This window comes from Thamnophis sirtalis, unplaced genomic scaffold, assembly GCF_051295495.1.
Source record: "Thamnophis sirtalis isolate CommonGarterSnake01/CBP01778 unplaced genomic scaffold, rThaSir2_p1.2 scaffold_4, whole genome shotgun sequence".
Lineage (NCBI taxonomy): Eukaryota > Metazoa > Chordata > Lepidosauria > Squamata > Natricidae > Thamnophis > Thamnophis sirtalis.
In genome coordinates this window covers 18,728,570-18,755,430 of record NW_028261384.1, presented here as the reverse complement: position 1 = coordinate 18,755,430, position 26,861 = coordinate 18,728,570, and the positions used below count along the sequence as shown (strand labels likewise).

General features: G+C 39.0%; 1 protein-coding gene across 3 annotated transcripts in view; it reads right to left on the bottom strand.

The window, feature by feature from the left end:
- Nucleotides 1-26,861, bottom strand: part of PARD3 (par-3 family cell polarity regulator) — a 602,045-nt gene that overhangs the window by 505,517 nt on the left and 69,667 nt on the right. For all 3 annotated transcript variants that reach the window (XM_087712541.1, XM_087712540.1, XM_087712538.1), the window contains exon 2: nt 377-478. In XM_087712541.1, coding sequence (XP_087568667.1) covers nt 377-478 — 102 coding nt within the window. The remainder of the gene's footprint in view (nt 1-376; nt 479-26,861) is intronic.

Genomic DNA, 26,861 nt, shown 5'->3' with positions numbered 1-26,861 from the left:
TTCATTTTGTTCCTTCAGATTATTTATAACTTTAATTAGAACAAGCATCATAGTTTAAAAAAAATATTACTATCAACTGATCTCTTTGTCAATTCCAAGTTATTTGTTTCAAAAGCTATAATGTTCTTTTTCCCCAATTCTTTTATTTATCTGGAAAAAGGTTATTACTCAAGTTATTTGTAAAATGAGAGAAGCGTGATAGATTTGCTGAAAATAAAATAAATTGTAAACACAGTTTCTACTCAGTTGGACTGTCTTAAATTCAATGTTATCTTTTTTTTAAGTAAAGTAGTCCAGTTCTTCATACATTTTAGCATCAATAATTTCTCACTGTTCACAAACAAGAAATAGTCTTCTTTGAAGTATTAATACTTACTCTGTCTCTGTCATCAACCACATCACGGAGAATGTCGTCGCTATCTAGGATTCCACCATCACTGTGTTCTAGACGATGTACCTGTATCCAGTAGTTTGGATCCTGCACACACAAAGAGAAAACCATTAGATATCACTAAATATCTATGACTTATGAATCAATAGCTGTTGCTTATTTGACGGTGCTCCCCCACAATGAGTTTTCATGCCTTCCAAGTAAAATTACCTTCTATAAATCAGTTGCATCGATAGCAATAGCAATAGCAATAGCAATAGCATTTAGACTTATATACCCCTTCGAAGTCAGCATACTGCCCCCACCAATCTGGATTCTCATTTTATTGACCTTGGAAGGATGGAAGGCTGAATTAACCTTGAGCCTGGTGGGATTTGAACTGCCAAATTGCAGTACTGCACTCTAACCACTGTGCCACCACAGCATTATTCAATGAGGACCTTTGGTGACACAATGGTTTAGAATGCAGTATTGCAGACTAGCTCACTGCTCGCTGCCAGCAGTTCAATCTTGACCTGAGTCGAGGTTGACTCAGCCTTTTATCCTTCCAAGGTCAGTAAAATGAGAATCCAGATTGTTGGGGGCAATATGCTGACATTTATAAACTGCTTAGAGAGTGTTGTAAAACACTATGAAGCAGTATATAAGTGCTATTTCAGTTGCTACCTATGTCAACACCATATATACATTGGTGGTAGTGCATCCTCAAAGTTTCCAAGTGATCCTATCACAGTGACCATTTAAAACTGAATGTGTGTAACCTGAAACCAGAGGAAAATATTTACTCCTATATTCCTAAACAGCATATCTTTCAGGAGCCAAGCTTGGATTAGGATTGTTGTATTTCATTGCAAGGTTCTGAAGAACTGGAAAGGGAAAATACCCTCTAACAACAGAAAATTCTCTCTAGCATTAAAAGGAAACTAAGGTTAAAAGGAATATTTTTTAAAAAAAGAAAACAAAATTGCAACACATAATCAAGTTTACAAGACATTCTACATAACTATGTTAGTGAATATTTGTATTACATTATAATCCATATATCAACGAACGATGTGTTAATGATGCAAACAATGTAAATTATGGAAACCACTGAATAGTTGGACTTATATTTTTATCATTCTAATGTAGCAGGACAAGTTTCAAGTTTTTCTACCTACTAACAGGTCTTAGGAAAATTTGTTTAGATGTCTATCTAAAGACGAAGAAAAAGCTTCTTCGTTTAGATGTCTATTTTTACCTGTCTACAGTATTTTAAAAATCAGAATATTAAACCTTGCCTCAAAGTTGATTCAATACACGCAAAGACTTTCTCCCTAAAGAGGACCTTATATATTAAAATGTGTGTAAATAGCAGTAGCGCTTAGACTTATATACCACTTCACAGTGCTTTTACACCCCTCCCTAAGCAGTTTACAGAGTCAGCCTATTGCCCCCAACAATCATTTTAATAACCTCGGACGGCTGAGTCAACCTTGAGCCTGGTGAAATTTGATCTGCCAAACTGCTGGCAGCTGGTAATCAGCAGAAGTAGCCTGCAGCCCTGCATTCTAACCACTGTGCCATTGTGGCTCTTTAAAAAAAAAAAAAGAGGGGAAAAAAAGAAGCATTAATCCTATGATGAACTACCCAAACTTTTTCTATAATGCAGGGAGTCCAGGAAAACCAATAGGGTTTAATTTTTTCCATGAATAAGACATATTAAGATCTACTAACATTTTTAAAATCTCAGATATCGCCATCTGAGCAGTCATGTCCCAATGGGATTGGCCTACCTTATCCCAATCACTTCAACAAGAGAGACCTACTATGGATCCCATTTATCAAAGAATGTTGACTGGCAGGATCCAGGAGAAGAGCCTTTTCTGCTAGGAATATCCCCAACCTTTAGAATATTCTCCCATAGGAAGGGAGATCATCCCCCACTCCTTTGGCCCTCTGGAAGAACCTTCAAACCTAGATCAGGACCCCAATGGGAGTGACAGTGTAGAAAGAAAACCCTTATTCTAATCTTCATTCAATACACTCTCTTAGCTTTATTTATCTTTACATTATCTTTTTATCACTTTGTAAGCCACCCAGAGTTGTTTCAACAGTGAGAAGGATGGCATATAAATAAAAAAAATGCAGGGGTGTCAAACTAACGTCATCATGTTGTTGTCACATGACGTACCATGACTTTTTCTCCCTTCGCTAAAACAAAGGTGGTCATGGCCAACATGTTCATAAGTCAGGTGAGTAGGCTACCTATGTAACTCAACAGTAGCTTGTCATCCCGTGTGTGCATAACCCGCTATAAAAGAAAACCTGGCTGAACTTGCCATCAAAACTCTCTGGGCTGTAGTCAGGCGTCAGGCGTTTGACGGTGATAGAGACTAACAGGAGCCCAGTACGGATGACTGAAACCAAGCAGCAGCAAGACATCAGTAACCATGCATCAAAAGGATGAGCTTAGTTAGGAATGCCAGTTCAAAATTAATTATGGGCATGGAAAAATAGAGGTTGTAATAGTTTTCTCTAGCCAAAAGTATCAAAATAAGAGATGGGAAAAAATGCCTTCCCCTTCTTGAACTTGACTTACAGTTCATTATTGCTGAAATTTGTTTTCTTCCTTTAACCAAATGAATCCATTTGTAAACTTTGACATAGATAGAACAGATGGTATGAAGCCAAGGGCATTGTGAGATTGGAGCAAATAAGCAACTAACACATTCTTCAACAGTTAATCACAAACTAGTTATACTTCGAGCCAATAGCAGAGCGTGTTTGACAAAGATTTGGTTGGCTATAATAGCTGTGTGTTTTTTTAAAATGCAGGTGAACCTTTTGAAGTTCTCAGGTTAACTAAGGTTGTAGGAGACCTAATCTTCGAGGATATGAATTCAGGAATGTTCACAGAGAAGTTCAAAAAGAAACAACTAATGTAAAGCCACAATTTCCTCGTAACACAGTTTACCATAGTTGTCTTCCTGTTTAGAAACAGCATTATACCCATGATAAACTACTATGGCATGTATGATAGCAGTATGTCAAACTAAAAATAAATATTATTGATTTAAAGAGTTTATAAAGAATTAGCAATTGTTACCTTTTATTATTCTTGTAAAATACTGTTTTAAACACAATCTAGGCATAAACTTGATAAAAATTCATCAATGATATGAGTTCAGTTTTTGGATAACAGAATTTGAGCTCAAGAACATTCAAATTTCTTCCAGTGCACACTTTATAAAATCTAACGTCCACAGTCTTTTAACCATTTTAGTGGTCCAACAGACAACAATATTTCAATGAATCAACTACATTTTTAAACCCTAAGAAATGTTTACAGAGATGACCCACTGATTCGCCAGAATTGGATGTTCTAGGTCCATGATGGCGAACCTATAGCACACACGCAACAGGTGGCAAGCAGCACCCTTTCTGTGGGCTGAGGCGTCACCCCGGTTCAGCTGTGCCACGCATCCTGCTGGCAAACTGGTCATCGGGTATCTGCCATGCATGTGAGGGGACAGACCATATGAATGGGGTACATGCACAGGGGCCACGCACAAATTGCATTTTAGGGGTGCATGCATGCACGCTTTGGGCATTTGGTCAAAGAAAAGGTTAGCTATCACTGTTTTAGGTCTTCACTCCCTAATTTAGGTATATAGTAAAAGCTTTCATCTTCTATTTTCCCATAAAATTCAATTGTTGATTTTCGTGCAAAATTACAACCACCTCATAGGCTGCTAGACTATCTGGCCCATGGTGTAAGTTTCAATGGTATATATAACTAAACAAATATTGTATTGAGTCATATTCAGCATACTGTACAATTTCTAAAATGTTTTTTATAACCATTAGAAATCAAATGTGTTACATATGTGTTGATTTGTTTGGCCCAATATTCAAACTAAAAATCTACCCTACTATTTTGTAATTTGAATCAATTGAGGCTATATGCCTGGCACTCTTCAAAGTTGAAAATGAAGAACCATTTTAGATATACCTGGACCTTAAAACCTGGCACAATTTTAGATATATTATATGCTTACATTCCAAGTAGACCAAAGTCGTAAAAAGTCTCATTCCAAAATATATCTTATTCCAAAATATATAGATATTAAGATATTAAAATAAACATATAAAATCCTGATAGAATTAAGATTAATCGTAACATTAAATGATCCCCAAAAGATTTTAACTTAGTTATACCTAATGAAATTACAGGTATACATTCAGACATATAAGGTGCCATATTTTGAAAAAAATATAAACCCAAGTATTTTAAAGGATCTAAAAAAAATTGGCAATCCTAATCCTATAGAGTAATCGAGAGGTAGAGTAGGTTCCAAAATCAACAAATAAGATTTGTTCCAGCTAATGGTATAATCAGAGTATAAACTGTATTTCTGTTATGAGTTTCAACCATTTTGGGTTTTGACATTAGCCATAACTTTAATAATGTATATAAGAACAATTAATATTCAATGCTGGGTGCCAATGTACAATATCTTGAGACAATCTGATGTACAAAATAAGGGTGTGAGACTCAAACTGAAGATTAGGGGAAATCCTTGTTGAGTGCCATGATATAACTTGATAGGTGGAGAAACAAATCAGTTTTTAATGAATGCAGCCACTAGGTGGCGATACTAAATTGTAATACTGTACACCGAACAAAGGACAATGAAAACCTTACTAGAATACATTATACATTTGAATCATAGCAAAGGCCTTTTCAGAATGTAACTAGATTAACAGCCAATTCCAATTTATTTGATGTAATATCCCTGCTATCAATCATCACATAAATATTGTCATATACTTGTTTTATTTTTTTATCAACCTAGATTGATGTGGATGAATTATAGATAATATAATCCTTTGCAATCTCATGGCTAATGTTTCAGGCAATATTTTACTGTCTACATTAAGCAAATATATTGATCTTTACTTTGCACATCTTATAGCATCTTTCTCAAGTCTTAATATAACTGTAATATAATCCTCATAAAACAATAAAGGAAATGCAGAAATATTAAGTGATTTATTACAGACTTCCAACCTCCAAAAATGCTTTTGGGGGGGAGCAGTGTTTATTATATTTTAATCAGTATAGCATATTTAGTTCTTCACTGTATGATCACAAGATTTTCCCAACTCTGGTGCTGCAGAATTTCTTTCTTTTTATTAATGTCATTATTAAAACATATGATAAAATATGCACACAGTGACAAGTGCAAATGCCCATAAGATTTGTTTTCACTGAGATGAATTATGTGGGAGAGTAAGCTGGGATTCAGGGAAAGAGATCCTAATCCAGTGTTTCTCAACCTTGGCCACTTGAAGATGTCCGGACTTCAACTTCTAGAATTCCCCAGCCAGCGAATGCTGGCTGGGGAATTCTGGGAGTTGAAGTCCGGACATCTTCAAGTGGCCAAGGTTGAGAAACACTGTCCTAATCATTCGCTGGCTGGGGAATTCTAGGAGTTGAAGTCCGGACATCTTCAAGTGGCCAAGGTTGACAAACACTGTCCTAATCTTTTGTTATTCTTCCCACAGCATTTTCACCCCACAGCATTCCCCTCCTCCCAAAGTGCAGGGTCTACCTTTGGGTGGATCAATAAAAAGTTCATCTCTTGTTCATCTATTGATTGCAACAGGAATTGACCGACTGGCTTGTCACATGAGCCTGACTTTGTGAGCTGGGAGAGAGGGACTGGCCCAAAGTCACCCAGCCAGCTTTCATGCCAAAAGTGGAGCTAGAATTCGGAGTCCCCTGATGACTGGCTCAAAAGTAAGGCAGATTTCATGCCTAATGTAGGACTAGAACTCAGTCTCTTGGTGATTGGCCCAAAAGTACATGGCATTTTGTTCTTATATGTGACAATGGCAGAAAAATTGCATGCAGGACTAGAATCTAGAATGTCCTGGTAATTGGCTCAAATCACCCAATCAGCTTTCATGCTTGAAGTGGGACTAGAATTTGGAGTCTCCTGGTGGATTGCCCAAATGTCATCCAGCCAGCTTTCATGCCTAATGCCTAACGGGGGACTAGAACTCACAGTCTCCTGGTGATTGGCTCAAAAATCACCCAATCAGCTTTCATACCTAAAGTGATACTAGAACTAAGAGTCTCCTGGAGATTGGCCCAAAGTGCATGGCAGTTTGTTCTTAAATATGACAGTGGCAGCCAGATTTCATGCTTAGAGGGGGACTAGAATTCACAGTCTCCTGGTTTTTAGCCGGTTTACCACTCAACCAAATTGTCTTTCAAATTCCAACATATTCCCTTGTTGTGTTTCTTTCACCTGAGCATCTTATATTAGGAATCATTCAGTTACTAAAACATATATTCAATATAGCAAGTAGCAAGTAGCAAGTTAGACTTATATACCGCTTCATAGGGCTTTCAGCCCTCTCTAAGCGGTTTACAGAGTCAGCATATTGCCCCCAACAACAATCCGGGTCCTCATATCCAAACATATATCCAAAACACTTTTTTTCTCTACCTAAATTCCCTTAAGATTAACTTGCTATTGAAACTATCTTTTTGATACACTCCTTTTCTTCCCAATCTCCCTCTCCCTCCCTCCCTCCCTCCCTCCCTCTCTCTCTCTCTCTGTGTCTGTGTGTCTGTGTACATGTGAGATATTTAATGTACTATGTGATCTAGGTAGTATATGTACATATTATTCCCTCCCAATCACTTCACCATTGGCAGCAGAGCCCAAAAGAAAACAAATAGAATAAGAAAGCATTTATGCTCATAAAGAAAACAGATTATAAAACCAAGTTATCATTCTTCACTCTTATAAGTTGGAACTCCCTTGCTCTGCACCCTCCTCGTGCTTAGCTTGTATAAAAGTTAAAATTTATAAGAGCCTTACCAAATTAACTTAAGAGGGTTAAAAAAAACATTGGAAAGTAGAATCTGAGAAGGCAAAATAATGATTGATTAAACACAGGGGCCCATAAATATCCAATTTTGCTCATATTAGTTTTGTGCAGGTTCTGAAAATTATCTGGAAGAAGTGCTCCGGATCTGGTATGCTTTAAAAAGTTAACCCCATAAAGCAGCCTTCCATAGAGACTTGGGAAGAACATGGCTACTTTAATTTGCAACCAAGAGGTTGAGAAGTACTTGTAAAAACATTCAAGTACTTCTTCTGAATCAGTTTTGAAGCATGTAGGTAATACTCAACTTAAAACCACAATTGAGACCAAAATTATCATTGCTAAGACTGTTGTTAAGTGAATTGCACCCAATTCTATCTTTTTTGCCATTGATCAAGTGATCTAGTTTCCCCTCCCCACATTCAATATCCTTGTTGGCTTGGGAAGGTCACAAATGGTGGCCACATGGATTCTGCAACCATTGGATTCTGCAACCATTGGATTCCGCAACCATTATACCCATCGGTTGCCAATCACTTAAATCTGGTCACATGCCCATGAAGATGCTGTAATGGTCATAAGTGTGACGACTGGCCATAAGTCACTTTTTTCAATGTCACTGTAACATTGAATGGTCTTTAAATGAAGTCAAGGACTTCCTGTATACAGACCTTATATACATTAGATGCAAAATGGCTATAGTAAAGGTTCCCCTCACATATATGTGCTAGTCATTCCCAACTCTAGGGGGCGGTGCTTATTTCTGTTTCAAAACTGAAGAGCCAGCCTGTCCGAAGTCTCCATGGTCATGTGGCCAGCATGATTAAATGCCGAAGGCGCATGCAACGCTGTTACCTTCCCCCAAAGGCGATTCCTATTTTTCTACTTACATTTTTACATGCTTTCGAACTGCTAGGTTGGCATAAGCTGGGGCAAGTAACGGGAGCTCACTCTGTTATGCAGCGCTAGGGATTCAAACCACAAAGCTGCTGACCTGTCTAATCAACAAGCTTAATGTCTTAGCCACTAAGCCACTGCGTCCCAAAAAGGCTATAGATGCCTATTAAAATGCTTTTTAGCATTTTAAACGGTTTTTAGATGTAAAAAAAAAATCAGATAAATCACTTCAGATTTTTTTTCCACTTTTAATATAATATATACTTGTGTGTTATTAAAAAACAAACTGAAATCTTTGGAGAGAGAAATAATTAAAAATGTACAATAACATGGTTGCTTAAATGTGCACACTACCATGCCACTAGGAATGTTGTGTGTTCAGAATTAACCAATCGTATACAAACTGATGGTAAATAGTAGTATGCACCTGACATCAATTTAAATGACTCTGATCAAGCCTATATAAAGTTCAGAAGTTATACTAGGATTTTTCTGTGTTGCCTCTTTCAGCAATAGGCATGGTCTGCGAAGAGTTTCCGAAGTATTAAAGGGATTTCACTGTTAGAAGGTATCAGACAGAAGAAGGGCACAAAACAATTTCCAAGACATTGGATATACCATGGAACCCAATGAAGACAGTCATCAACAAGAGGAGAAAGTATGGCATAACAGTGACATTTCCAGGAACTGGATGTTCTTCCAAAATAGATCAGAAAACAAGAAAATTGGTCGAGAGGCTGCCAAGAGCTCACGGAAACATTAGAGCTACAGATACTTCCGGTAGATACTGGTTGTGTATTACATGTGACAACAATTTTCTTATTCTTCATATGTCTGGGCTATGGCAAGATTTTTTTTTCTTACAAAACAAATTCCTGGAATTTCAGCAGGTAAAGGTTCCCCCACATAAGTGTGCTAGTCATTTCTGGATCTAGGGGCATTAATCTGTTTCAAAGCCGAAGAGCCAGCACTGTCCGAAGACGTCTCCATGGTCATGTGGCCGGCATGACTAAACACCGAAAGTGCAAAGAACGCTGTTACTTTTCCACCAAAGGCGGTTCCTATTTTTCTACTTGCATTTTACATGTTTTTGAACTGCTAGGTTGGCAGAATTTCAACGGGTATGTATAGACTTTTTATATCCATTGTATACTGTAAGTGGATACCTATTTAGACTACAATTCTGCCAGTTAAAAATCCCAAATTCCTCAACTCCATATTTTCACCTGATATATGGTGTGAAACATACCACATATAAATCCATCCATGGTTGGGGTGACCATTGCATTTTTAACTTTAATTTAACAATACTGCGAAAAATATTCCACCTGAGAATGAGACCGCTCTAAGTGAGTTCTATACTTAATTCACTTGTCAATGGCTAACTGTCAGATTAAACATTTTTCATGGTAATTTGGTTAAAATGTGAAGGTCAGCTTAGCTATGAATGGAGTTATCAGCCAACATATATAAAGAATAGGCAAGTCCTTTTAAAAAGTATTGCTGTATATACTCTCAAATAAGCCCATCTACAGGTAAGACAAAACCAATTTTGGGGATGCATTTTGGCATCTAAATTCTTGCCTTATTTGTGAGTATATATAATAAGCAGCTGCTTAGGGGCCCGGATGAACAGGTTGTTTTATGTGCTTTAATTTAATAAACTTCTTGTGCCAAACAAGAGTTGACAATCCATTCACATTAGCCAAGTGTATTAAAAGAATGCTTAATACATCTTTAAAATTAGATTTTAAAAATGAGAATATTAAAACTCAGAAGATTATTGAGGCATATGCTGTCATCTGCTATAGTTTTATTGTAAAAGAAAAAGGTTGAAAATACAACGGAGATACATTTAGTGCATACTAGATAATCTGTGCCCTTTGAAAAATATCTTCTTATTTAAACAGAGAAACAGAACAATCCCAGTGGACAAAAAGCAGTGAGAATGGGAATGACTTCTGATTTCCTGCCAGTTTCTCCATTGACCCTTCCTTTCCTTTCCTTCCTTCCTTCCCTCCCTCCCTCCTTCCCTCCCTCGGCAAATAATTTATTTGAACATGTACGTGTGTATGCAGGCATGTATGTATAAAATATATATCCAGAAGCTATATTTCCAGTAATTAATTAATTAATTTAATGGAAGAACAGGGGCAAAAAAAAACCTGGTCCTATACTATCACTTAGACTTATATATTACTTCTTAGTGCTTTACAGCCCTCTTTAAGGAGTTTAGCTCATTGCCCCTCATTTTACCAACCTCATAAGGATGGAAGACCTTAGGCATCCTCAGAATCTAACTGAATTAGCCGGCAGTACTGCAGTCTAACCACTGTACCACCAGGGCTTTCTAACTAATCCTCCACAATTGCATACTCTCTCCAAAACGGATTTACCTAAGGCGGACGGCGGAGTTTCGTAGGTCTGAGGCTCTGTTTGTATCCTTTCAACCCTTGTCGCAAGGGAAGAGGGTCTCCCCATCCACCATTAGCCGGTGGATCCGTCTGGCCATTGCCCTCGCCTATGAGGCGCAGAACTTGCCGGTTCCGGCCGGCATCACGGCCCACTCCACTAGAAGTGCAGCCACCTCGGCGGCCTGGGCCTCCCAGGCCCCTATAGAAGACATCTGCAGGGCAGCAACGTGGGCTTCCCCGTCGTCCTTCATCCGGCACTACAGGCTGGATACCTTCCGATGCGGCGTTCGGCCACGTGACTTTTAGAGGGAGCTGTATATGGGCATTGGAACTTAAAAAATGGTTCATAAATATCTCTGGGGAGATATGCAGTAACTTTGAACTTCCACTAAGCAGAATAAGAATTACCTGTACTGGTCTACTCAGGCCAAGCAATCAAGCGAAGAGGCCACATGCTAAACAAGTCTACAGAGACCTCTGCCACTTCACTAGAGAGTCATTAAAAAGAAATGAGCTATCACTAAAGGAGAATATTTGTCGCTCAAGGTTGAAATGTCTGCAAAAAAACAAACAACAACCAAGCTCAGAGAAATATGTCCCATATTTGAAATGGCTGCCAAAAAAACAACAACCAAAAAATGAACTATAAGACGCACCGGAGTATAAGAATGCACCATGATTTTGAAGAGGTAAATTTTAAAGAAGAGTTGTTGCACTCTGCAGGTCTCCCAAGCACTCAGAAGGCCTTGTGGGTTTGGGTTGGTTTTTTTTGCAAAAAAAAGCGGGGGGGGGGGACATACAGAGCTTTGGGAGACTGGGAGGGGGCAAAAACAAGCCAAAAAAAGCCTGTTTTCACAAAAACAGGCCATTTTTTGCAAAAACAAAAGGACACGCAGAGCTTTGGGAAGCTCTTGGAGTGCTCCTAGGGGCTGGAGGGGGCAAAAACAAGCAAAAAAAAACAGCTCCTTTTTTGCAAAAACGGGCTATTTTTGAGGGGAAAAAAGGAAAGCAGAAGCTTTGGGGTGCTTGTAGAGTGCTCCTGGGGGCTGGGGGGGCAAAAATGGCCCGTTTTTTGCTCTTTTTTGCCCTCCCAGAAGCACTTTGCAAGCCTCCCAAACTCTCAGCATGGCCATTTTTGCAAAGGGGGCGGAGTTTCATTAGGCCAAAAATGCTGTATTCAGTGTATAAGATGCACCCAGATTTTTACCCTCTTTTTGAGGGGGAAAAGGTGTATATACTCCGAAAAAGGTGCATATACTCCGAAAAATATGGTATGTCCCCACCCAGAGGTATTTCAGAAGATAAAATTAATTTTGTATGAGAAATTATTGTAGCCTCATCCCTCTCAGCTCAGAACATTCATTTGATAAAGGTTGTGTTAATCTTGTCTGGAACTTTCGGTCTGATAAACAGTAGCTGCCAAAGATCTTAATGCTTTCTCTTGTTCCCCAAGTTAGTCACCCAGAGTCTCTTGATAATGAGATGGGTGGCATATAAATTTAATACAAAAATTAATAAATCTCCCATCAAATGATTGCCCAGGCCCAATCCAGCGTAGTTTCTGAGTTCACCCACGGAGTAGCCTGATGCTGCCCTCTACTGAAACAATAATAATTTAAGAAACTATGATTACAAAATGTCTGTTGGCTGTTCTGCATTTCTGGATGGACCAGCTTACCAGAAAACTGGATAAACAGCTTGCTACACTCACTTAGGAAATAAGACAAGTCAAATCTTATTTCCTGCCTACACCCAGTTACATTTTCCCTGGGATTACATTTTGAGAGCTTCTTCACAGGTTGGAATTTCACTACGTAGGAAGATTTAGAATATCTCTTCCTGATGCCCAAGCAGTGCTTAGTTCAGTGAGATTCGTCACATTATTTCATGTGCATCTTAGTTTAATGATATTTTTGCAAGACACAATCTCTGTGTACTCATTTTGCCTTCAATATTACCCTGGAGAGGTGACTGGAAAAAGCTTTCTCTGCCATTTTCAACTCACTGCAATTATTGGTTCTATCTGAGCGGTGCTTAAAAACAAATCACCCGTGTTGTAGCACAAGTATGGATGAGAGTAAGGTTCACCCTCCTTGGTTCTTCCCTTGTATTTGTAGTTTAGTGTGTTCTAGTCCTGCATTCTGGAGTAAGAAATGTTAAGTAATCTTACGTTGAACAATTATTTGCAGGCAGGTAAACAGGGTGGGGGAAGGAATGGTAAAAGCAGGCCATGAAAAGGAAGACCCACCAAGTTGTATGTTTTGGCAGAGAGCTCACTGTTAATATTACACAAGGTACTTGTACTTGTACTTAACGCCTCTTCACCCAAAGGTAATCCATAAGCATTAGGGTCTTAAGAGGTTGGAATTATAGAATAAAAGAATTGGAATGGAACTTGGAGGTCTTCTAGTCCAACCTTCTGCTTAGGCAGGAAACCCTGTACCCACGATGGCAAACCTATGGCACACGTGCCACAGGTGGCACACAGAACCCTCTCTGCAGGCACAAGAGGCGCCACCCCAGCTCAGCTCCACCGCAGATGTGTGCGTGCCTCCCACCGGCCAGCTGATTTTCGGGTCTCCGCTGTGCATGCACAGGGGGCAGGAAGCATGTGAGAGATGCGTGGGAGGGGTGGAGGTTGCATGTGCATGGGTGGAAGGAAGGGGGAGTGGGAGGGCATCACACAAACCCGTGACCCTTTTTGGTCACCGGAGGCTACAGGAAGGCCTACTAGGCCCAAAAATGGCACAATGGAGTCCAGCGTGCATGCACAGGGGACGGGGAAACTACAGGCGGTCATATGCGCATGCACAGGTGAACACGGTGGGTGTCACGTGCATTGCATTATGGGTGCAGGCGTGCACTGTTGCATTGTCACACGCACTTTCGGCACACGACGACAAAAAGGTTAGCCATCATTCCCCTATACAATTTCAAGCAAATGGTTGTATAATCTCCAGTTTAAAACTTCCAGTGTTGGAGCATTCACAATTTCTGGAGGCAAGTTGTTACTGATTAATTGTTTTCAATTAAAATAATTTAATTGTTTTCAAATTTCTCTCTGCCATGTCTGGGTCTAAGCAAACAAGAACCTTGAGCTATTCATAAAAATAATAAAGGCAGGATATAAATTAATTAAATATACCAATAACCAATATAGTGCTCGAGACTTAGCTCTTTTAGCATTATCTAAAATAATATATCACATGTATACTGTTTCAAAACTTCACATGTATACTGTTTCTCTTTAATTTCTCTGTAAAAATAGGACAAGTTGAGTACATTGACATATAGTAGAAATACACCAAGGGGAGGAGGAGTGGGATAGAAGAAAGAGGGGTAGAGAGGGTGGGAGAGAGGATGGGAGGGAGGGTGAGAAGGAAGGGAGGGAGTGGACTGGGAGAGAGGAGTGGTAGAGGGGGAGGGGAAGTAGGATAGAGGGGAATGATGGAGGGAAGATAGAAAGTTGGAGTGGGGCGGAAGAAAGAGGTGTATGGAGAGTGGAAGAGGTATATTGGGTTTCTATTTTGGGGGGTATTGTTGACAAGAGGAATTGCTGTGATTATTGTTTAATGTTGTATGGCCCCGGCTATGCACAGTATATATGTGACTGTATGAAAATGGAAAATGGAAAATAAAAACATTTTAATATTAAAATAATATAAGACATTGGAAATTGGAAATACATATAAACTTTTAGATCGGAGGCCCAGATGTTGCAATTTTTTTTCATTCTATTCTTATAGTTTTTAAGAAACAGCTTCTGTCACTTTAAAAAAAAGTAAATTTAATATAACCTCTTTTCCAATGTACAAAACCAATTGGGGGTAGGGACCGCTTCTCAAGAATGTGTATTTTATTACAACAACCTGCCTTACCTTCAGCAAATTGGCTGTAGACAAAACAATATTTTAATTACAGGGCTTGCTTACTTAAATCTGAGCAACATTAACTGTGGGAGAAAAAGCAGCACTGCAGAGCTCACGTGCAGATCGATAACAAGATGCAGAAATCCAGTAATTCAGATCTAACCAGCACCATCTTCACTAAATATCAGTATGTCATCAGCATCACTTTTCAGAGCTGAGGAAATGGTGTCCCCTACTGGAATGTAAAGGTAATTGGCTTGTTCTACAAACAAATGAGGTGAAAATGAGGCTTTCAAGTATGGTGACTCTATCGCAGCTAGAGGAACTCAAAACAGGCTACTTAATAATTCTGTATTAACTATTCTGAGTGCATGACAGTATATTCCATTTCCAATTGGAAGATTGTTAATTGAATTGCCCTCAATTCTAAGTCTATAACTTATTTGTCAGTTATTATGTGAATCAATACAGTTGTTAAGTCAGTGTTTCTCAATCTTGGCGACTTTAAGTCCAGCCAGCTGTGGGAATTCTGGAGTTGAAGTCCACAGGACTTAAAGTCGCCAAGGTTGAGAAACACTGTGTTAAGTGAATCATATGGTTGGTAAACAAATCCAGCTTCACCCATTGACTTTGATCGTCACTCCAGTTTGTTTATTGGTCACAAGCTCGGAAGGGACAACTTGCCATTGCTAACTTGCAGCAGCCAATTCACCATGGCCAACTCACCATGGCCAACTCACCATAGCCAACTCAACATGGCCAACTCAACATGGCCAACTCAACATGGCCAACTCACTGCGGGAAAACATGCCGCAGACAACTCCCTTCAGGACAGCTTGCTGCAGGACAATGTAACAATTTATGTAATTATTTAAAGTAATATGATTAATTAAAATATTTTGATTTTTGCCATTCACGTTTTATTCTGTTCCTCCTTTTTGTTCCTTTCTTCAGATTCCATTCCACCATTTCTTCGATATTAGTGTTACTCTTGTCCTGCAGCAACTTGTCCTGTGGCCGTGATAAGTTGTCCTGGAGCAAGTTGAGCGTAGCAAATTGGCTGTGGTGAGTTACCTGTGGTGAGTTGGCTGTGGCAATTAACCATGGCAAGTTGGCCATGGTGAATTGTCATAGGCCCAGCTGAGAAGGTGACATATGGCAATCCCATGACTCCAGGATACAGCAATAGCGATAGCCTTAGACTTATACACCACTCCATAGTAATTTACAGCACTGTTTGAGAAGTTTACAAATGTCAGCATATCAACAATCTGGATCCTCAATTTATTTACCTCAGAAGAATGAAAGGCTGAGTCCACCAAAAAGCCAGTTAGGATCAAACTCCTGACTTTGGGCATAGTTAGCCTGCAATACTGCATTATAACCACTTCAACATCATGGCATCAAATACTTGCCAAGTGCCCAGATTTTGATCACAAGACATTGAGGATACTCTGATGGTCATGAGGGCAAGGACTGGCCTTAAATCACTCTTTTTTCAGTGTCATTGTAGCATCAAATATTCATGAATAATGAATATTGTAAGTCAAGGACTACCTTAAGATGGGTTGCTTAATGACCATCCAAAGTTTTGATGGATTGGAAAAAGTGGAGTTATACTTGGATCCGAATTTCTATGGTCAGGGCCTACTCCCATAGTCACATGACTATACTTTGGGAACATGGCAACGCAATTGTATTTACAGATATTTTCATCCTCCTATGATTACCGTACTTTTCAGAGTATAAGACACACCAGAGTATAAGACGCACCAAGGTTTTGAAGAAGCAACTTTTTAAAAAAGTAGGTAGGTAGATAAAGGGAGAGAGAGGGAGAGAAAAAGAGAGAAATGCAGTAGGTAGGTAGGGAGAAAGAGAGAGTAATTAGGTAGATAAATAAAGGGGGAGAGAGAGGGGGGGAATACAGCAGGTAGGTAGAGATAGTGTGTGTGTAGGTAGGTAAGTAGAGGGATAGAGAGAGAGAAGAGAGAGAGAGAAATACATTAGATAGGGAGGGAGGGAGGGAGAGAAAGGTAGGTTGTAGGTAGATGGATAAAAAGAGAAATAGAGAGAGAGAATTACAGTAGATAGGTAGGGAGAGGGAGAGAGTAGATAGGTAAGTTAGATAGAGTGAGAGAAGAGAGAAGAGAGAGGGAGAGAGAAATACAGTAGGTAGGAAGGGAGAGAGAGTGAGAGTAGGTAGGTAGGTAGGTAGATGTTTCCAGGTGTATTTATCCATGTGCTGGAGAAGGAAATCGGTGACAATCTGCAGCACCTAAGACTTTGTTTCTGCTGGCACAGCACTTGGTCAATCTAATTCTCATCAATCAATTAAAGAGCTTTCCAAAAGTGGGGGGGAAAGTTTTTGAATTCTGCAAACCTCCCCAAAACAGCCAGTTTTTCGCAAAAATGGGCCCTTTTTTTTAAAAAAAAAGGCATGAATAGCCTGGGGGGCTTGCAGAGAGCTCCTGGGGGTGGGGGGCAAAAACAAGTTAAAAAGGGCCCATTTTTTGTGAAAATGGACCCATTTTTGTCAAAATAAATTGCATGCATAGCCTTATGGAGGCTTATAGAGTGCTGCTGGGAGGTTGGGGGGGGTCAAAAAACAGCTGTTTTCTCCTCATTTCTGCCCTCCCCAGCCCCCAGGAGCTCTCTGAAAGCCTCCATAAGGCTATGCATGGCCATTTTGGTGAAGGGGGGTGGGCTTCGGGAGGCAAAAAATGTTGTATTCAATGTATAAGACGCACCCAGATTTTCAACCTCTTTTTTGAGGAAAAAAGGTGTATCTTATATTCTGAAAAATACGGTACATGACCGCATTTTTGCTAAAACTTCACCCTTACTTATGATTTTCAGCAAAACTGAACTTTAACGAACCATGGGTTCCCTTGATGATTGTGGCATCTACTTAATGCAGAGGTGTCAAACTCAAGGGCCGTTGGGTGGATCCAGCCCACAGGGCTGTCCTGGTCTACCCAATGCGAAGAGGAAACATCCCAGAAGTTTGGGGAGTGGAGTCAAGTTGGCCATGCCCACCAAGTTGGCCACACACACACCCAGTCAGCCACACACACCCCGGCCCACCAAGGTCAACCACAGCCCTGATGCGTCCCTCAATGAAATTGAGTTTGACACCCCCGGTTTAATGAATGCTTCAAAAAAGTCATAAAATTGGGTCAGTCATATGTCTGTTCCATATTACAATGATAACAACTTACACCACAATGGGCAGGTTGTGTTACAGTTGTACCTTAAGTACTAGAAATATAGAGTCCATAAGTGGGGAAGCACTTAAGTACTGAAATTAAGAAATAAATATTTGTATAGAACCACATGTTGTATATGGCTATGAGATTTCTCCCACAATTAAATTCTTCCATGGCATTACTGCCACCATGCCAAGGAATTTTATTTATTTATTTATCCTGCCTTTATTACATTTACAAATAATGTGGCAAATATAACCAACATACATTAACCTCCTGTTTTCCTGACAAATCTGTGTGGTGGATTAGGCTAAGAAAATGGAACTGGTCCAACGTTACCTAGCTGTTTTCATGGCTGTGTGGGGGAGGGATAGAGACGGACTAGAACTCACAGTCTCCTGCTTTCTAGTCTGGTGCCTTAACCAGTAGACCAAACTGGCTCAAAATGTCAAGGCTGAAATCAATTTTGTTGTGATGTGGAGTCACACTATAGGGCATTGCATGCCAGAACAACTAGATACAAGGACAATCCGCCTCCATGCCATCACTCTGCTAAATAATTAATTCCTACAACACTGTCAAACTATCTAGTAAGGCAGTATTATTATTCTCATCTTCCCTATTACCTATCTCCTTATCCTCTTATGACTGTCACTTTGTTGCTTGTATCTTATGGTTTATATTGTTTTACTTAGTATCCTAATATGATTTATGTTGATTGCTTATTTAGTATCGTATGACTATCTGTGTTGTATCATAAAATTTATGATGAACATATTTTTACGAGGACTACGATCATGATTTATCACTTATGAGAGCTGGTGCACCAGAGACAAATTCCTTGTGTGACCAATCACATTTGGCCAATAAAGAATTGTATTCTATTTTGATTTTTTATTGTTGGCTGGTATTCTGTTGTGTTTTGAAAATCTAAGTGAGAGACCATCCATATAATCAGTAATCGCATTAACAGCGCTAAAGTATTTAAAACACTTCTTTGTGCATGTTCTTCCTTAGGATCAGGAGTACTGGAAACTAGACTGGTGGATATGCAAAACAAGGCATTTTAAGCGGTCCATCTAGACAAATCCTCTACTATAATATCAAAACCTCAATTGCAGGAATGCAATATCCATACAGATTTGGATCATAAGAAGAGATCAAAGAATCATGGTATCCTTTCCCATACAAAATTTCATTGTCATGCCATGCTGTTGTTTTTTTTAAAGAAAAGTCGTTCATGCAATTGTAAAGTATAGGATAGGCTCAGCAAGCCTAGTCCTTTAGAAAACCCTTTGTTGCCTATCCATAAGCTGCATTTTAATGCAGTAAAACGAGATCATAGGAAAGGGATTTAATGATCCAAAGTACAAATATTTTAGGATGTTTTTTCCTTAACCTGATGATTTACTAGAGGAAATATATCCCCCTATATCAGCAAGGCTGACTGAGAAATTTTGGAAGTCCACACTCTTAAAGTTGCCAAATTGAGAAACACTGCCCTATGGGAAGACCTTTGCATTTCCCAAGACTAGTCTAAGGCTTGAAAAAGAGAGTTCACCGTTGCAAAAAGTGTTCAGCAAGTGCTTAGTTAGCATTCTGCAACAAAAGGAAGCCAGCAAAGATTATTCACTAATTGGTGATTATTTGGTGAGCAATTATTATAATATCCTAAGCAGAGGAAAATACATTTTGACAGTTGCTTCAAAAAGGCCAGGAATGTGCACTCAGAAAACACACTGAACAGAAAACATAACTCTCCTGTTCCACTTCTCAAAAATGTTTTTCTTCCTTTAATCTAATACTTGATCATTTTAATTGAAAATGATCAAGGGATAGATTGGACTTTTCCACATGGAAGCCACAGTCTCACAGATTTGACCTTTCCCCAAACTGAGAAAGAGAGAGGAAAGCTTTCAATCCAGTAGGAATCGAAAGTCCACAACATTCAAAGGGGACACCTGCAGTTCAAAAAACCCAACCTGTTGGAACATCAAAGTTCTACCAATGGTGACAGCATGTAGTTAGTGTTGGCTGATCTTGAAAAAAAACATAGCAGAGCTTCCCTTGATTTGCTTGCTTGCTTATTTGTTTATTTAGTGGATTTATTTGGCCACGCATCTTAAATACATGATTGTATTTGGATAACATTTCACAGAAGACCCAGAAGGTCTATACTAGACAGAAAGAAAAAAAATCTGGACAAAGACAAATAGTACACCATTTCCACATTGTTGCCAAACCCAATGCAGTTTTTAAGTACTGAGCTCTTCTAAGGGCCAAACATTTATTATTAAAAAATTGAAATCAAGGAATATAATAGAGGCTAGAAACACTAGGCTAAGAACATTTTTGACTGTCAAAAACCAAGAAACATAAAATTTCCACACACCCTGATCAAATTTAGCAGGGTCAGTTGGTTGCACTCATGATAATCTAAGAAATAGAAATTGGGACAGATGGACGGACAGACAGACATCCAATAAAAAACTAGAAATCTAGAAATATTAAAATTGAATGAATGAATGAACAAACTAGGCAGTTATGCTGCAATGTTTACTAGGGAGTAGCAATAACCATTTAAATGAACGCATTTGCATTAGCCAACATTAGTTTAAAATGTCATGCTCTCAAAAATCCTTAATTGATCATTATTTTAGTCATGTACTTGATAAGTAGTGAAAATGATGGCTTATTTCAACACTGAACTTTTGTGCTCATATCAATATTTAATTCTGAAAATCTTTGTTTCTATCAATTTAAATTTCTGCACCATTAGGGTTTCTTTGCCATATAACAAATGATATATCCACAAAAAAATGTAGTACACTCATGTATTACAGAAGGAAAGAATAGTAGATAATGAATATAAGTAAGAATTTATCTAACAAGACATTATGGTAATTATTCCTCCATGGAATCCTTTCCAGAATTATGCACTTATTTTTTTAATGTCTCACAAATTAAGCTAGAAATCACAGTTCATTAAGAAGTGAGTGCAATGCATTTTTCAGGACTGAACAATATGGTCCAAGCATTAGCTCTCTTAGCCATCCACTGCCTGAGATACAGTCCCCAATCCATTCAACTGAAATGGCATTCTTGGTCAATTAACAAGACTGAAAGACATTCTTGAACATCTCTTTAATAGCAAGAAGCCACAACAACAGTTGCTTCATTTCATTTAACTGGCAAAGGCCATTAACACTCACTAATTAGTAACTAAGCAGCAATCTACTTCCATAGTAATTCTTTCCAATATTTTTGACATTTCTGGTACAGCTGCTTCTCCAAAGAGTTGATCCTTTACTACAGTCCAGACATAATGTCAAACTATGGCTAACTTTAGAGATTGTGTTAACTCTCTTTTTTTTGTGGTTTCTTCTGTTTTAATTTAGTCTAGTGGGTAAATGTAACTGGTGATTTCTAAAATACCATTTATGGTTTAGTGACAACTGATGTGCTAATTCAATAAAGAATGTCTTAAAACCTATGGCATAATATTACACATAAGTCAGATCTATGTTTTTTTCAGTAATGTTCAAAGCAGGTCATTGTTATTTCACTTTTTTTTTCAGTGTGACGTAGAATTATGATCTGAACAAAGCAAAGATGTCATTTAGGTTATATCAAGTTTATGAAGCTGTTTTGTTATCATTTAATTATGCTGTTATTTTTGTTTATGCGTTTTATGTGGTTCTAATAGCCGTTATTGTAGGATCTGGAGCCACATAAATATAAGGGGGGGGGGGGAATCCATAATGTCTGAAGGAAAATTTAACCCAAACCAAAGCATCTATTTGACTGGCATGCCATCCATTTCAATGAAATGAATAAAGTACATATCTAAAACTGGATAAAGTACAGAACAGGTGAATAAATTTGGTATTTAAAATGCCTGGGAAAGTAAACACTGAAATTTCCCAAACCTTCAGTGGTGGTTGTTGATGTTCTTAAAAAACATACATTCAAATCATAATATAAATTTTAGTCCTTTCAGGTGTGCATTTTCCCATTGTTTGGTATGTTATGTCCAGAGTTCTTAACTTATTTTACCATTCATTCTTTTCTTGCTATTCTGTTTCAAACTCAAAAGAAAAGTTTATACAATTTAGCTATGTCATAGCGAACAACGGGTTAATGACCATGGCATTTGCATGATCACCTAGGTGTTCGAACTTACAGCTGCCATACTTACTTAATGCTGCCAAATGCTGCCAAAAATCAAGTCGCTCATGTAAAGCTCCATTATGATTGTATATAATGAGCCGTAGTGGCGCAGTAGTGTGTGTGCAGTACTTCAGGCTACTTCTGCTGTTCACTGACTGCCAGCAGTTTGGCAAATTGAATCTCACCAGGCTCAATGTTGACTCAGCCTTCCATCCTTCTGAGGTGGGTAAAATGAGGATCCAGATTGTTGGGGGCAATAGGCTGATTCTGGGCTATAAAACCACTAGGAAGTGGCATATAAGTGCTATTGCTATTGCTATATCAAGTACTACCTGTTTCTTGTGCTGAGACTCATTTGTGGGTGCAAATCTTAGTATTTATTTCCTAAAGCAGGAGTCCTCTGTATCTGTGAGAGATCAAGCAAGCCTTTTAAAGGTTTCCTATTTCTAGGGTTACCAGCCCTAATCCAGATTATTTAAAGTGTAGCCTGCTGTCTCCCAGATTATTTCATCTGTCAGCAAAAGTTCAGTGCCCCAGTTTTCTGTCTGCTACCTCTTCTCCACATATGATATCGTACCATGTGGTTATTTTTAAAAATCCTCATCCATTTAAGAATATCTGAAATTCTGCAAGCAGAACTAATGTCAGGATTCAAATTACAAGCCAAGCCTAACTAAATTCCACAGCATGAACTTCCATACAGATCAATAGCTTTCTTCTGCTTTTAAGCAACAGGCACCTGCGAAAATCCTTCAAAGGATTTTCTGTGACCAGTGAATATGACAACAATGGTGAGGCTTCCCGAATGAGTTTGCATCTTCACTGGAACAAGTGAAGTATGTTTGACTCAAATACAGTATGAATAGTCCTTGATTTACGGCCACCCAAAATTGTGCCCAAAGTTGCAATAATCACGATCATATTGGAGAGAAAAGCCTGAAAAAAAGACTGCCTAATCAATATCTTCCAGCTGAGGATCCAGTCCTGAAAAATCAGAGGATCTTCTACAATGAAATATGAAAGTCTGATTTGATCATATCAGAAAAATTATAAAGAAAAGGACAACACCTGCAATTGCAAGTTAAAAAATAAAGAGAGTGGTCAGTTTTGGTTGACGCATTGCAAAAAAAGATCTTGAGACTTTGGAAAGAGTGCAGAGAAGAGCAATTAGGATGATGAAAGGCCTGGAGCCTGAAACATATGAAGAATGGTTGCAGGAACTGGCTCTGGCTAGTCTATAGAAAAGAAGGAACTAGGCTGGTATGAAAGCAGTATTCGGGTATTTGAAAAGCTACCCCAAAGAGGAGGGGTCAACTTACTTTCCAAAGCCCCAGAAGGCAAGACAAGAAACAATAGATAGTCAAGGAGAAAAGCAACTTGGAAACTTCCTAACAGTGAGAACAATTAACCAGTGGGACAGTTTACCTTCAGAAATTGTGGGTACTTCATCACTGGGGGGGGGGGTTAAGAAAAGGCTGGAGAGCCACTTGTCTCAATTGGTATAGGGTCTCCTGCTTGAACAGGGGGTTGGATTAGAAGACCTCCATGGCTCCTTCCAGCTCTATTCTGATTGAAATCCTTTTGAAGTAGTGCTAATTCTTTTTAAACTATAACAAAACCCTGAAAGGTGCCTTAATGAGAATAAATAAGCAGCTTAAGTGTTTGCATGAGTCATCCTTCTTGAGAGGATGTTTTCTCACAACAAATTTTGTATGATGGGTTTTGGAAAAAACTTCTGGAAGGAAAAAAACAGAAAAGTGTTGATGTAACACAAATTTTAACATGTACAGGGGCTTCTAATTAAATAAAACCTTTTCTCCCTTGCCTCAATCGTATTTCACATTTTTCCTAATTTGGTTCATCTTAAGCTAAGCTGGATGCCTTTACTTGAGAAAAAATAAGAGAGAACTAGCTGCAACCCAGTATCACATCAAGCACTTTATAATGAGTTGTTTTCCTAGCTCATGGCATAATACCTTTTTTTTTAAGCACATAGGTTGCATACAATATAAAAGAGGAAAAACTTGTCATTCCCCCAATTTGTATAAAGGGAGATAAACAAAAATATTCATGATCCATTACTTTTTAAGTTTGCCCATCTTTCAAATTCATAAAACTACATACCGACATACATGAAAATCTGACTTCTGTTTGGATGCAGATGATAGTGGGTCATTTTATTTTAATCTTCAACTCTATACATTTCAATAATTAAGTGTAAGACCCAGCCTTTATATCATGCTGAAAAAACAGAATCCGAATATCGTCTTAGCAGAAATAGCACCTTGCTGATGTGGTCCAGATTCAAAAGCTAAAGTAGGACATGCATAACTACTTCTTGGATGGAATAGATTCCAGGTTCATAGTCTAGACTAGGTGCTAGAGCAGTGATGGTGAAGCTTTTTCTTACGGCGTGCCAAAATTACGTGAATGAGCACTATCGCATCCACATGCATTCCCACACCAATTCAATCCTCCCCACCCACCTGTGCATGCACGACACCCCCCCTGCGCATGCATGTACAACCCCTCCCCAGGCTCTGGAAGCTTTCCTGAAACCTGGAGACTGCGAAAATGGCCTCCCCTGCCCTGCTGGAGGACCTCCAGAAGCTAGAAAAATATCATCTCCGAACATTTGGTTGGCACATTGAAGCCTTTTTCGCCCTCCCCAGAGTCCAGAAGTTTTCCTGAAGCCTGGCCTCCTTGGTCCTCTGGAAGGGCAAAAATAAGCTGGCTGGCACACACATGCGCCCTGAAGCTGATGGCTGGAGTGCCAGCAAATATGGCTCCGTGTGCCATCTGTGGCATGCATGCCATGGGTTCACCATCATGGTCTTAGAGAAAACAGCCTCAAAGACAAATCACTTTTGCTCTACTGCCAAGAAAATTGCATGGGTATATCCAGGTAGCTGCCAAGAATCAAGTTTGACTGGAGGGTATCTCTTCCTTTTAGTAAATTGTATTGTATTTATTGCATAGCTCTTCCTCTTGTGTGGTCTGTGTTAAGATCCCCCCTTGGCTGAAAGTACTGCTCTGCAGCAGCATTTCAGCTCTCCTAAATGCCAAGTTGATGAACAGGGGGGGAAAAAAACATTACCAAACCTTGTAGACTACTGCTGACTGAGCTTGCACCACTAAGGTTTTATTCAAGAGAACACAAGCAAGGGACATATTCCATGTAGTCCTTGGCTTACAACTGTTTACTAAGTGACCATTCGAAGTTACAACTACAGTTTGACTGTTTTTCATACTTACCACTATCACAGCATCTCCACTGTCACGTGACCAAAGTACTTGGCAATTGGCATGCATTTATGATGGTTTCAGTGTCCCAGGGTCATGTGATCAGCTTTTTACAACCTTCTGATAAGCAAAGCCAATGGGGAAGTCAGAACCATGCTACTAATTTAACAAACTTTACTGATTCACTTAACAACCTTGGCAAGAAAGGTTATAAGATGGTGCAAAACTCACTTAATCGTTGTCTTACTTAGTAACAAATGTTGGGCTGAATTGTGGTCATAAGCCGATGACTGCATATACTTGGGGGGGGGGGCTGGGGGGGTTTTTTTTGTTTTGTTTATAGTAAGAGTGAAGATCTGGAGGTCTCAAAAGCCGGATAGCAATAGCAATAGCAGAAGCAGTTATATACCGCTTCATAGAGCTTTCAGCCCTCTCTAAGCGGTTTACAGAGTCAGCGTATCGCCCACACAGTCTGGGTCCTCATTTCACCCACCTCGGAAGGATGGAAGGCTGAGTCAACCTTGAGCCGGTGAGATTAGAACCACTGAACTGCAGATAACAGTCAGCTGAAGTGGCCTGCAGTACTGCACCCTAACCACTGCGCCACCTCGGCTCGGATGCCTGTAATCAGTCCTCTCTGCCTCAAATAGGTGCTCAGAAGGAAACATGCTGACATACCACTATCTCTCACTATATTGACTTAATTTCTTAAACAAATGATACACTCAACCAATGGAGGCTATTCTCAAACACTGAAGCAAAAACTGGGAAGAGCTTAGAAAATGACATCAGAAGTTCCAGGACTGGACTGAGAAGTTAAAAAGAAAAAAATAACAGAAGAAGGCAATCTCAAATCCCTTCTGTCTCTTTGCAAAGAAAATCACTCAGGAGTTGTCCAAGAAATCACCAAAGTTGACTTTACTTCAAGTCAATTTTAATTAAAAAAGCTAACAAAGATTATTCAATTTATTCAGCAAGGCACCTTCGGGAATTTGATAGCTTTTGATGACATGATAGTATAGATGAGAATTTTTTTTCTGTAACTGGTTGTCATAGAAATATGATTATATTATGACAGTTACACCTACATAAACTCAGAGCCTCTGGAGGAATGGAAGAGGTAGTTACTCTCAAAAGGTCTATCAGAGATCATTTTATTGCCTTAAGCAGGAAGACTATCAAAACCGCTAGTTGACATCTTTAATGGGGAAATAACTAACTGGCACTATAACGTATTTATTTACTTTATTTAGAAAATTTATATAACCACCTACTCTCCCAAAACTCTAGGAGACCTACAAGCAATAAAACACAGTATAGAAAATATAAATTAAAAAAATAACCCCCATCCCCCAACTTATAGCACCTTGTTCCACTAACCTTGTCCTAAATTATGATTTTTCTAGGCATGCTTCAATAAATAAATGACAATTGGCCTGAATTAATAATAGTTTACAAACCATAGTGGTTGGGCTTCGACAATATGTTAACCAATGATATACAAATCACTTTTATGTTGTGATATGTTTTACTTAGGGACATGGTGGCTCAGTGGCATAGACGCTGAGGTTGTCGATTAGAAAGGTTGGCAGTTCCCTAGTGCCACTTAACAGAGTGAGCTCCCATTACTTGTCCCAGCTTCTGGCAACCTAGAAGTTCTAAAGCATGTAAAAATGCAAGTAGAAAAATAGGAATCACCTTTGGTGGGTAGGTTCCGTGCACCTTTGGGATTTAGTCATGCCACATGACCATGGAGACGTCTTCGAACAATGCTGGCTTTTCGATT